Below are 13,596 nucleotides of genomic sequence, written 5' to 3'. Positions count from 1 at the left end.
ACCAGCCCCGCTCAGCCCGCTGGGGTCCCAGCCAGCTCCGCTCAACCTCCTGCCGGCCTGGGTGAACAGCCTGGGGTTCCGTTCACCCAGGCCGGCAGGAGGCTGAGCGGAGCCGGCGGCTGGGACCACAGCGGGCTGAGGTCCCAGCCGCCGACCCCGCTGCCGATCTGGGGTTCCGGCTGCCGGCTCCTTGCCAGTCGGGGTCCCGGCCACCGGCCCACTCAGCCTCCTGCTGGCCTGGGGTTCCATCCACCCAGGCCGCCAGGAGGCTGAACGGATCCAGCGGCCAGGACCCTGGCTGGCAGCAGTGGACGGAACCCCAGACTGGCAGCGGACTGAGCAGCTCAGCCCGCTGCTGGTCTGGGGTCCCGGCTGCCGGCCCTGCTCAGCCCGCTGATGATCTGGGGTTCCGGCTGCCGGCCCCTTGCCAGCCAGGGTCTTGGCCACCGGCCCCGCTCAGCCTCCAGCCGGCCTGGGTGAATGGCAGGAGGCTGAGCAGAGTCGCCGGCTGGGACCCCGGCTGGCAGCTGAGTGAACGGAACCCCAGGCCGGCAGCAGGCTCAGTGGTGGCCGGGACCCACAGCCTGCCATTAAAAAAAAAAAAAAAATCAGCTTGCGTGCCGTAGGTTGAGGACTCCTGTTCTAGTGTATACTGTAGTTTATGGTAATTTTCACTATACGCGATTTTCCTCTTATGCGCTGACCTTAGAACCTAACCCCCGCGTAAGATGTGACTCCACTGTATTCATTTTTGAAAATTTATAATAAGTGATGCTCCGGGGGGGGGGGGTGGGGGGGTGCAAGGTGGAAGTTTCGCCTAGGGTGCAAAATATCCTTGCACCGGCCCTGGATACTGTGTCAGCTGATTCCCACAGTCTCCAACCTATCTGGGCAGTACAGCAGACATGGCCCTGCCCACTAGCTCCTCTCCACTCCCACCCACCACTTGCCCCCCGCTTAAGGCTTAGCCCTCTTACTTTTAAAAAATGATTGCTTGCCCCTCTCCCCCGCTCAGGCTTTTCTGGCAGCCCTGTTGCCAGGTATCCAGTTTTAGACTGGAAACTCCAGTAGAAAACGGGACCTGAGTGTCCGGTTAGCAGTGCTGACTGGAAACTAAATGTCCTATTATAGGAGTAACCACATTAGTCTCCACTCCTCCCACTCCCAACACTCACCCCAGAGGGCTGGAAGAGAACCTGTCCTGCTGCTGTGGGAAGAGGGGCAGCTCAGTGCCGAGAGAGACAAAGAGAATGGGCTAGAACCAGGTAGGTACCCGCTCTATGTGGGCAGGGGTGGGGGGGATCCTGTTTACCCCCTCCCCAGCCCTGCTGCTCTTGCAGTTTACCCCTGACCCCTTCCTTGCTCCAGAGACCAACCCTAGCTCCTGCCCCACTGTGCTTTTACCCCCGGCCCCTTTTACAATCATTCCCCGGGGAGCCCACAAATATGTTTGGCACTGGGCCCACAAAAAGTTAATCTGGCCCTGCACCCCCTGCTCTGTGGAAATGGGGTAAAGTAGCAGGGGACAGGAGTGGGGGGCAAAGGGACACCCTGACATTAGCACCCCTCTTCCCTCTCCCCCCCCGAAGCAGGAGGCTCCCCGGAGCAGCTCCAAGGCAGAGGGCAGGAACAGCACACGGCAATGGGGGAGGGACAGCTGAACTGCTGGCAATTGATAGCCTGCTGGGCAGCTGCCGCACAGGGAACTTAGGGGAGCGGGGAGCTGATGGGGGGGCTGCCAGTCCACCCTGGTCCCAATCCCCTGCCAGTTAGCTCCAATGGGCTGCTCTTTCTGCAAGCAGTGGACAAAGCAGGCAGCTGCCAAACAACGTTATAAGGGATCATTGCGCAACTTTGAACGAGCATGTTCTCTAATTGATCAGCAACGTAACACTGTTAACAGGGACGACTAAGTGAGGAGTTACTGTATTGTATAAAGCTCAGATGCATAAAGTCAATGCACTAACATACATACAGTTTATGTTATGTTATATTATGTTACATTATAAAGAAAGATGAGTATTTGAAGATACATAAAGCTTTCTTTGGCCTATAACTAGGAAAACCAAGGGCAGACTGGACTGCTCAAGAAATTGGTAATGGGTTAGAGAGACTTTCACCTCCACAACCCTAATTCCAATCTGGTCAATGCTAGTGGTACACACATTATGATCTAAACTTTTCATTGTCTTATAAAATATTAACTGAATTGGTGGTCTTAGGACACTTCCTAAGAGAAAGATGTCCATACCAAAGAAGCCTCCATAACACTTGGTATTGTCTTGTTGACTGTATCAACTGAGAGGCCAAGGAGCGAACAGACACTGAGATTTAATTGTCAGACCCAGAGATGTGTCTTAAACTTGTACTGAGAGCCACCTGCAAGGCAGTGAGGAAACTTGAATTGTGTGATTGTTTGTTTGGTTTTTTAATAATGGAGGACTTCAGTGGGAAACCAAAGTTTTAAGAATCAACAGAGTCTCTGAAGAAGTAAAGCACTCAGTACAGAATGACTACAGTGTTCCTCTTGGGGACTCTTCCATAATGCCATTTCATGAGGCGTAGTATTGTTTTTTTGAAACCTTAGTAAAATCTCTACCAAATATTGAAAGCTAATAGTCAATGAAAATAATGTTAACGATTAAACACAATTGACCAGAAGAAAAACGCATGTAAAGCTAAAATAGTATTCTGCCTTGAAATCACCTCACGTCTAACTTCTATAGAACTCAGAATCCAATGTACTGTATATGCTGCAGCCTAATAGTAACGCTCATTATTGCTGCTGAAAGTTGTCACTGTCTGATGAAGCCAAGTAAAGGCGTGGGATTGGTTCAAGGCTTCAGAACAACATTGGCTTAAAACTACCATGTGATAGGCAATGAAGAAATAAAGCAAGCAAATGTCAACTCTGAATTAAGCATCAGATTACAGTGCAAACTTTAAACAGAGCTGCCTTAAGAAGAAAAGGTATATGACCTTGATAGGAATTAAAGACAAGAGAGTCTTAAGTATCTGAAAGCTACAATCTAACTGCAAAAATTAAAAATCAAAGTACACATACCTGATCAAGGTTGGAAAGACTGTTAGGATCTTGACTCAGACCTTGATATTGTCCCCTTAGCCGGTCTCCAGCAGCTATCTTCCTAAACTTTTTCAGATCCACAACATATAGAGCACTAAACACAAATAACACAGTTGTTAATAACATGAAGCCTGACTGATGTATCCATTTACAAAATTCAAAAACAATATAATCTTGGACCCTCCCAGACAAAATAGGTTGTGATGGATAAATTCAAAGATTCTTCAGAAACAATATCTTAGTATTGCTGTCTCATTATCCATTTTTTCATTACTTTCAAAATTTAACCCAGATATATCTACTGGCAACTAACGTCAGTTCAGTTAATCTGTAAAAGCTACAGCAAATGCTCTAGCTTAATATGTCAAGTGGAAATTCAGAGGCTGCCCAAGTTTACATGATGGAGTCCAGAAAAAGAAAGCATTGAGCAAACCCTCCAAACACATAGCAGACACAGATTTCATTGCATACACATGCACTTCAACCAAAGTTTGCCAGCAACAATGGCAAGTGTTGTTTCACGTTTTCCACAAGTTGTTTTTTTTTTAATCCAAACAATAGCTCTACAATCTATCTGGTAAAACTGAATTCTTCAGTACCTGATGTGATATTTTCTTCCAGCCAAGTGACTTGCCCAGTATCCTGACTTCCAGAACCTGTAGCCATCCATCTCTCTACGGCTTTCACAGAATGGAGTATAGCCATATGGTGCACCTTCCAAATTGAAGTCTCTTAACTCTTTGAGGTCTGTGCGCACAATCTAGCAAAGAGAAATGGAAATGTATTTTATTTAGCATGGACACAGCCACTTCGGAAAGCTAGCATAGGGGGTTATTTTTGAGGTGTGGGTTAGGACTCCACAGCTGAAGTTGAATAAGCATTTAGAGAAAGGTTACTTATTATTGGTGCATTCTACATTGTACTAGTGGATCAAGATAAAGTCCCTGCCCCAAGCAAATCAGAATAGGATAATGCTCATTATCATTCTTCAAGTAACAGAGATATAAAGAATCCAAAATAGACTGTTATTAGAGTTAAAGCTATTAAAGGAGAATCTGGTATCTAGGTCATGGTACCTACAAATAACTTAACTTAGGATATGTCTACACTGCAATTAAAAACCTGTGTCTGGCCCATGCCAGCTGACTCTGGCGCAGGCTGGAGCCTGGGCTGTCAGACCCAGAGAGATGGGATGGATCTAGTATGCGGGCTCCAGCATAAGCCCAAGTCAGCGGGCACAGGCCAGCTGCAGGTGTCTAATTGCAGTGTACACATACCCAGAGCCATCACTCTATATCTGACCTCTCAGTCCTCATCCTCAAAGGAAACCTGTACAACATTTTCAACAGATGAGTCTGGGAATTTAAAATCATAAGTTTGCTAAAAAACATTGACTTAAAAAAAAAGACACTGGTTTTGTGGCTTATTACAACAATTTGTACCACACCCTGCAGCCTATTAACCCTCCATTTTCCTACAACTGCAGAGGCATTAATTGCCCACTTCGTTTTAAGTGATGCAAACTTCTTATGCTTAATCTGTTCCACCTTGTATCTAGTTTGGCCACTCTGGTTACCTTCTCCAGACATGAGAAAGCTTGTCCCTTCTACCAACAGAAGTTGGTCCAATAAAAGATATTACTTCGCCCACCTTGTCTCTTGACAAAGGCAGGCCCCTGGGGTGCTGTGATGGCTGCTTATCTTGCTGATAGGATTTGTGCTGTCCTCTTCTATTTGTTATATCCACATTTTCTAACTTTTGAGTGCTTTACTTTGCAACCTTCATAATGTTCTTTTAACAAAGGTGTTTTTGTATTTAACTCCATTTACTACATGTACGCTGACCTAGTAATTCCTGCCAATGACCCCAAAGCCATCAGGTAGCTTACCTGATCAGCATCCACAAACAGGAATTTATCAACCACCAGTGGGAACAGCACATCCAGAAAAAGGATCTTGTAACCCCAGATAATGCGCTGTTTCTCTGTTTGCTGGTGAAGCCATCGGGGCCATTTGTATTGGACAAGCTCATACTGGAAATTGTATTTCTCTGCCATGTATGGAATGAACTCCTGGGGAGGGAAAAATCATTTGTCTCTACGGCATTTCTGGGTTTGTCCCATCATAGCAAAACCAGGTAGAAGCAAAGACAATTTTAAAAAAGAAGAAAAGGCCCAAGAGACTTTGCAGCTTTTGGGTAAAGCACAATTTTTTTTTTCTAAATAGGTTTTTTGTTCTAAGCAAATGTAAATGTAACTGCAAACAAACTGACTGCATAAAGTGGTCCCAACTTTGTGTGACAGTCACACATCAGAAATGTAACTGTCAGAATGTAGTCTTTGAAATCCATCTAAACATCTTGGGATCCCTTCAATCCCCACAGTTATGACACTGATCCAGGAGTGAAGGGTTTGATTTACAGGAAGAGATTACTTGAGTTTAATATGAAATACTGGAATAAACCTAAAAGGGAAAAAGGTAAGATAAACATCAGGAAAAGATTCCCAACAACAAGATCCACTTGGCTGTGCAAGTTTCCCCAAATGAAGTGGGAGAAGTCCCAACTCTTGAACAATTAATGTAAGCCCTGAAAAAATTCTAATAAGTGTACATCAGAGTAATAATCCTGTATCAGCAGAGAACTGGGACTAGAGAACCTAAGAAATTTTCCCCTGCTATCCCCCTCTAACTCATTTGATAATTGCAATAAAGTACTTCAGGGACTGTCGTATTTTAACATAAATCCAATACTCAAACAATATAATGGCACAAATTCATGCCTAGTTTTTAATACCATTAAAGTCCAATAAATGATTTCGCTGACTGACTGTGGCTTTGTATTGCTCCCAAGATGCCACAATGCTCCCCCTGAAAATGTGTATTAGAAAAGAAAAGGTAACCAGAAGTCTTAATGATACTAAAATAATCCTAATTTAGGGAAAAGATGCTGGTTAAACCAAGATTGTTACTTGTCCAACAAATCGATGATGTGGAGTCTGCACTGAGTGGGAAATAATCTACTGCTAGTCAAAGGTAGCACATTAGTTCCCCACTGGAACAAGGAGGGACAAGAGGCAGCACAGACTGTAAAGTCACAGAATCTAGCCCTTAGTTGATTTCTCTTCGTATAAACAGACTCTTTATTTAGAATGAACTGCCAAACCAGATCAGACCCATGGCCCACCAAGGCCAGTGTTATGTCTCTGACAGTAGCCAATGCCAGATAAATCAGAGGAAAGTATAAAACCGCTTTAGTAGACAGTCATGCATTAACATGCCCATGGAGGATGTTTTTTCCTAGGCATTTAAGGTTGTCTCATCTTCTGAAGTATCAGGGTTGATGTGTCATATACGTATATACCCCATCTTATTCATATACATGTGTAATCCTTTTTTGAATCCTACTAAGCACTCTGCCTCTATAAATCGTTGCCACGGGTTAATTGTGTTATGTAAAAAAGTATTTCCATACATTAGTTTTTTATTTGCTGCCTTCTGATTCCCCTTGTTCTTGGTTTAGTATGTGTGCACAACTGGCCTCCTCTATAGCCCTGTTGATTTTATATACATCTTTCATACCACCTATTCTCCTCTCAAAAATTAAAGGTCCTAATATTTTTAGTGTTTCTTCATATGGAACTTTTTCCATGCCTCCTATCATTGGCATTGCCTATCTCTGGGCTGTGTCTCTTTCTGCTCTGTCCTCTCCCCCCCGCCCCCCGCCCACAGGTCACGCACAGCTTCCTCATGCAATTTAAAAAGAAGCCTCTATTTAACAGCCACACCTTTATTTATCATGAACATTGCCATGCAAACCACAGGGAAAAGCAGTTCAAACTTAATAAAAGCAAAGGAATCTAAACAAAGATATGAAGAATTCTCTTACTCCAATTTGCTACTGTGTGCAACTCCCTCCTTATATACCCCCTTACAAAGTTAACCCACTGTCAAACTGATCTTCACTTACAAAACCACCTTAATCAGAAGAATAAGACTGCAATTATACTTCTTGTGTGTCAAAATAAAGAGATATCAATAGATTATACATAGCTTTTCATGTTGATTAGTATGAGACATCTACCTGTTCAAAGAACAGATGTGTAAAAAAATGAGGTAAGAAGATGACAAATGTAATAACCCTTAGAAAAGATTTTCACTTTTATCTGTGCCCCAAATAAAAGATTTAGTAACAAACCTTGAACGTAGGTGACAAATAGTTCTTCAAGAACCAAAATTTCACTGGAGTCTTAGTGTGTTTCAGCACAGATAACATCATTATACTGTTAAAAGCAAAAAATAACAACGTTTTTGTACATTTAATCAACAGGAAAAACTCCCCCAATTGTAAAGGCCACTAGTGTTATCGCTAAGCCAAAGTTCATACAGCCCAGCTCTGCAGAAAGCTCTCAGTGTAACGGTTAGATTACAGATGGCTATTTTCCTACATTATTCTAGTGAATGTAGTTTGTGCCAGATTACTGACCTTTATGCACCAAAAAGAAAATATACAGCTGCAGCCTATTAAAATCAGCTTAAACACCTAAGTACAAAATAATTTTTTTAAAATACTGAATTATTTATGCATGAATATACAAAGTAGGTCGTTCTTTAATCCAATATACAGTAAATCAAATATTAGGACAGTGATCAATTGCCCTATTATCTATTAGATAAACGGCTTAAATCTATTTTAGCTATTTGTAAAGAGCAAAATAGCGTAAGTGTAGCGGGGCAAGCACCCCGCTCTGAGAAAAAGGGGTTAAAACCAGCTCTGGGAAAGGGCTGCCCCAAGGAGCCAATCAGGGGCAGGCAGGTAGCAGCCAATCCAGGCCCGGTATAAAGAGGACTGTGAGCTAGGAGGCAGGCAGTCTCACTCCAGCCTTGGAGGGGGAAGGACCGGGCTGCTTGGGAGCAAAGGGTACCTTCAACAGAGCAATGCTGGGGAAGGGGTAGGCTAAGCTGGGGAGCCCAGGCCTGGCGACCTCCCAGGCTGAGGCCTGACAGGAAGGCCTAAGGAGGTACTGGGGCTGCAGGGAAAGGCAGCAGGTCCAACCCCCTAACCAATGATGAGTGGCCATTGCAGACTGCAGTTTGCCCCTGAGTAAAGGGGCTAGATGAGGACTGGCAGTGGGTCACTGAGGCGAGGTGGGCTCAGGGGAGTGGAGTTCCCTGGGTGAGGGGCAGCACCACAAAATAAGGAGCACTGTCGTCCGGGAGGGACGTGGGGCCTACATATGGGGGAGATAAAGGGACTGCAGAGGGGTAGGTAACAGAGAGCAAGACACCAGCCCATAGAGGGCACTCCAGGGCTGAGAGAGCTAATTCCCGGATGATCAGCAGGAGGTGCCGTGCCGGTGAGTCGGCAGATCTACTACAGTAAGAATACAAATAAAAGTCATAGAATAAATATCTTGTGCTTTTAAAATCAACTTTTTATCTTTGCCTTAAGGTTTGTTCTATGAATATAGGTTTGTAGCAGTGGGAAACCTACAATGATATTGTATCTCAGTGACAACTACTAAACAAAGCTTGCCTTAACAGTTCACTTCCTGTAAACTTCATAAACAGAAACGTTTATAAAATACACTAAAGTTTCCAATTGCTTTGAATCTAATGGGAGTTTTACCACTGGATTTCACTTTTGTCAGTATTACCCTTAACATTAAGTAAGACCTATGCCAAGTGAAATAGCCAGTGTTTAACAACTCTGCACCAAACTATTCATATGTAACATATCAGAGGGGTAGCCTGGATCTGTAAAAAGCGACAAAGAGTCCTGTGGCACCTTATAGACTATCAGACCTATGGAGCATAAGCTTTCGTGGGTGAATACCCACTTTGTCACACGCAAGGTAATTTATGTAACATAAATTGTCAGATTATTATTTAAAAGGAGATTTGTAGCTTCCAACTACTTTTTTAAGTAGATAGCAATAGCAGTACATCTGCCAACTGAGAAACAAAAATTACAGACTCTATACTAACCGGAGGAATCTTTCATACAGGTGTCCTGAAGCCACAGAGAATATATTAATCACGTCATCTTTATCCTGTTTCACTTCGTCATTCTTCTGCCCACCTGTAAATCCCCTAAAATCAGGAAAAATATAGTCCTCATTAGAATACTTATACCTGTTTACAATGTCATGTAGAAAACTGGGCTTTTCCCCCAGGCCAAATCTCTCACTTCCCAGTCTGGCAGGGGTCGAGTGTGCTGCAGACACAATGTGCTCAGACCTGGGAGGGAAGGCGTGCTTGGTGTTGCCAGCTGATTTATATTATTGATGAGCTCTGAAAAGAGTCCTGTTAATGAAACCTCTTCAGCCCTAAGGGCTGCCTGTGATGTGGGGCCTTTACAAAATGTACAATGATCCAGGGCACCAAGAAAGGCACACTCTAACCTTTCATAGAAGGGAGAAGGAGAACATAGTTACAAAGCAATGCCCATCTTGTTCTGCACAGCTGAATAAAGTGGACTCTCAGGAATTACTGATAGCATAGTTTTAAAAATTAAATCCTCAAACCCAGTACCTTTTATAACAGGATGGCTATAGATTATTGGTACTTTAGGTCCATCATTAAAATACCAGACAATATTTCAGTTTCTAGACACTTGCATGATTTTAGTGAACAGAGAACTGTTTTTACCACTTAAGAGACTCCCAAAATCCAGACTCATTCTCACTGGTTCCATCACTTAGTAAATCTTCATTCATCATGTCTAGTTTCTTCTGAACCTGCAAATGTATAACACTGCATTAGCCAACAAATTTTATTAATAGCTGAGAAAATAGCTACATGATACTGAGCAGTTTACCACTCCATGTTTTTGTTTATCAGTTTGAATACAGGTCTGTCGCATCTTACGCGCATTTAACATGCGTGATTTCAGCTTTACGCGGTCGGCAAAAACAAAAAACAAAACAAAAAAGAGAAAAACAACAATTTTAATACTATATCTGTAGTGTGGGTGATTCCGCCCGCCATTACACTCAATGTATTTTTGACTATACGCGATTTTCGCTTTACGCGCTGACTGCGGAACATAACCCCAGCGTAAGATGCAACAGACCTGTAATGTCCATCTACACACAACTTAGGCCACATTAAGATACTTATCAGAAGGGACAATAACTCAGTTTTCACTAGTGAATTTTAACACAAAATCTAAACTAGTTCCAGAGGCCTAAAGACCTTTGACTTTAGAAGGCTAAAACTTATCAAAATGCATTTTTGTCGTCCTCTTCAATGATGGAAACTGGAGGAAAAAATTAACACTACTCTCTATATTGGCCAAAAGGAGTCAGCTAAGACATTAGGAGTGCAGCACCAGAGCTAAGCAACTTAATCACAGTAGATTTAATAGGCAAGAAGGCCACATCCAAAAACCAGAGCCAAATAGAAACGCAAAATAGAAATTCTGGGAGGAAGAGAGGAGAAGGTTATGCTGCAACCATCACCACCAATGGATTAATCCGGTTTCATTTTGTAGCTACACTTCCATCTGCTGTGTGCCCTCTGAGGGAGAGACAGTATCAGATAACCACAGAGCTGATGATAGAAGGTAGGTAAGCACAGGTCTTTAATAATGTATAGGATAGCCAGTGGGCAAAAACATATCCATAATGGTAGTTACACTACTGGCTGGCTGGCTATTTATTTGTTATATAATCATTACTAGGAGTGGAGGAGGAAGCATATTAAACATGATTAAGGGATATATTTTTAAGATTTTGCACTCAGTTGAGCCTGTAAAAAGTGAGCACAATTGTGTTGCTAATTTGCATGCAAATTAGAGCAACCATATGTCAAATCCCTCATTCTGCACATACAATCACTAATTACATGCACGACACACTAAATATATTTAAGCCCTTTTTTATTAAGTGCTACTATAATACTGCTAGCACCACACAGATACTCTTCCAAACTTAGCACCTCATTGATAAAATTCTCTTCCAATTTACATTCACATGATTGCTTCCTTTTCAATTTTATAATTCAACTCACTTTTCTTATATAATTGATATTGTGCTCTTGTATATTAATATTATTCTACTGTGTGCTGGAAGTGAACAGTGTTTTATAAATAATTAAACCATTTATTATTACTATTTATAACCCAGGAGATAGGATAAATGGACCCCATGAATGAGATTGCGCCCCCCCCCCCCCTCCCCGCCAATGTACTGTTGGCATAAGACTTGAGAGGGACCTTCATGCCAACAATACAAACATCAAATAGGTAATATGTTCCAAGAGATAGGCTATAGACTGGCTGTCTGGAGACCTGGATTTTAATCTAAACTCTGCCATTGACCTGCCCCTTAATCTACACAATCACTTCACCTCTCTGTTTGTGCCTCTGTTTCCCCTCTGTAAAACTGGGATAATGATACTTATACTTCTTTGTAAAGTGCTTTAAGGTCTACAGATGAAATGCATTGTTAGGGACCTGATACACAGCCCATTGAAATCAATGGGGGGGAGTCCTATTTACTTCAGTGAGTTTCTCCCATTGATTTCAATAGGCTTTGGATCAGGCTGTATAAGGCTTACGTATTGTTATAAACAGCTTAGTAACAGTACAGTGCCATCCCTTTCCCCAAAAAGTGCATGCATAATCTAAGTATCTTGAGGCTTCTACTTTATTTTGCACACACTGCCTCTGGTGTAAGTTTATAGGAGGGATAATTAGTTCTTAAAAAAAAACAAAAAAAACAACAACCTTGTTCACTGCCATTGTCCAAGCCCTCAAACCAACCACCCTACTTCAAGAGGAGCTCTTGCAGTACAGTTTTCAAACTCACCTTCACTTTAATAATTTTGCTCTTGAAGTTGTTGAGAACAACAGTAACTTCACTGGCGTCAGGTGGAGAATCTGTACCATCATGGCTAAAAATTTAAAAAAAATTTAGTTTTGTAACCATCATCACAGAACAGGGGCCATTTTGTTTCCTATTTCTTCTTCATGAGCACTTTTCTTAAAGATCTTCTTCATAACAGCCTTGTTCCCTCCCTGACTAAACCTTACCACCATAAAACATACAAACCTATCCAATAAATACAAAAGTGAACATACTCATACAAGATCACAAAGGGGATTTATTGGATTTAATTTCATGGAACAAATAGTGTGTCTGGCAGGGCATTCAATTTTCATTTAACAATTAGTTGCTATTTGTAAAGGAACTGTTAGATCCATAGATACCAATATTATGTGTGTCCAGTTCAAAATGTTCACAAGAACAAAAACAAAAAGATATCATATAGCCTCACCTGTAGATTCTATAGATGTCCTCAGACCTCCCCTTTCTGAGTCTCAAAACCCAAGCCCCAGGATTGGCTTTTAATTGGAAGTAGCCCTATAAAGGAAAAAAGTGACACGCTGTTTTAGCTGAAAACAGAAATTTCTTTTGCTATTGTTTCCTAGCAGTATACAGTTTGACCATTTTTCCTTATCAGCCATTTTAGATTTGTATATATTTGCTCATAAATCAGCTGATTAAAACGTCTTTAATCTTCAAAACCCAGATACAAACAGGAAAGGTTCTACCACTTCCAATGAAATTTCCCATTTCAAAGTAAGGAATACCCATGGAACAGGTAGAATCTTTCAAACAGATGAAGTTTTTTCAAGTAGTTGCTGTCAGAGCAGAAACCAAACACAGACTTTCAGCCTGTTTTTCTGAAAAGATGACCCAGAATGTCTAACTTGCGGGCTTCCCTCAATGGGAGAAAAAAAAAAAAAAATCTTTCAAGCCACCACCAGCTAACCACTGTAATGATCCATAAAAGATCCAGCTTCAGTACACGTTTGATTCATTCTGATGCTACACTGATTGGGACTTCAACTAATGTTCTTTGGAGCAGAGTCACTGCTAAAGCAGGAAGATTTAACATCCTACACTTGGTGCAACACACCACTCTGGTACAACTTTTAAAAAATTACTATGCAGAACATATACACAAAAGTATATTATTGCAACATCAAGTTTTAGATTTTAATTGCAGAAGAATCAGAAAATTCATTGTTAAGGTGACAAAATCTGATGAGGGTCTAAATATTTGTGCTGATGCATCATATAAGCTCAAGTTCTTTCATTCTGCCACCAAATGTGTAATTATGATTGCACAGTCAAAGAGATGCACGTGCAAGTATTTGGAGAAAAAGCACAACAGTCCAAGTTTCTGAAGTTAAGGAAAATGATGCAGTGTGCAAGCTTAGTAGGCTATTTCCAAATCTCTTCAGATTCAGTTGTTCAGAGACCAAACTTATAAGAAGGAAAAGACAGTAAAGTGAAATAAGTCTATACCCATTAAAAAACAAACAAATGCAGCATGTAGTTTTCCCCACAACGTGGCTAATTAACAACTGTTTTACAAAAATCTGAGCCACTCCCCACCTGTGGGCATGCACAGTCCAATACCCACTGCTCATCTTACAGCAAAATTATGGAAGTTGTCAGCTAAAGAGGTGGGAATTGTGCAATACAGAAAAATCAACTGTGA

General features: G+C 41.9%; 1 protein-coding gene across 1 annotated transcript in view; it reads right to left on the bottom strand.

Annotated features, from left to right (window-relative positions):
- Positions 1-13,596, bottom strand: part of UGGT1 (UDP-glucose glycoprotein glucosyltransferase 1) — an 88,793-nt gene that overhangs the window by 5,905 nt on the left and 69,292 nt on the right. Inside the window, 8 exon segments of the mRNA XM_065410286.1 lie at positions 3,065-3,179; positions 3,685-3,845; positions 4,974-5,156; positions 7,280-7,364; positions 9,070-9,174; positions 9,733-9,821; positions 11,895-11,979; positions 12,364-12,449. Coding sequence (XP_065266358.1) covers positions 3,065-3,179; positions 3,685-3,845; positions 4,974-5,156; positions 7,280-7,364; positions 9,070-9,174; positions 9,733-9,821; positions 11,895-11,979; positions 12,364-12,449 — 909 coding nt within the window.

Source organism: Emys orbicularis, chromosome 9, assembly GCF_028017835.1.
Source record: "Emys orbicularis isolate rEmyOrb1 chromosome 9, rEmyOrb1.hap1, whole genome shotgun sequence".
Classification (NCBI taxonomy): domain Eukaryota; kingdom Metazoa; phylum Chordata; order Testudines; family Emydidae; genus Emys; species Emys orbicularis.
Note: the sequence above shows the minus strand (reverse complement) of the source record. Positions and strands in the feature narration are given on the sequence as shown.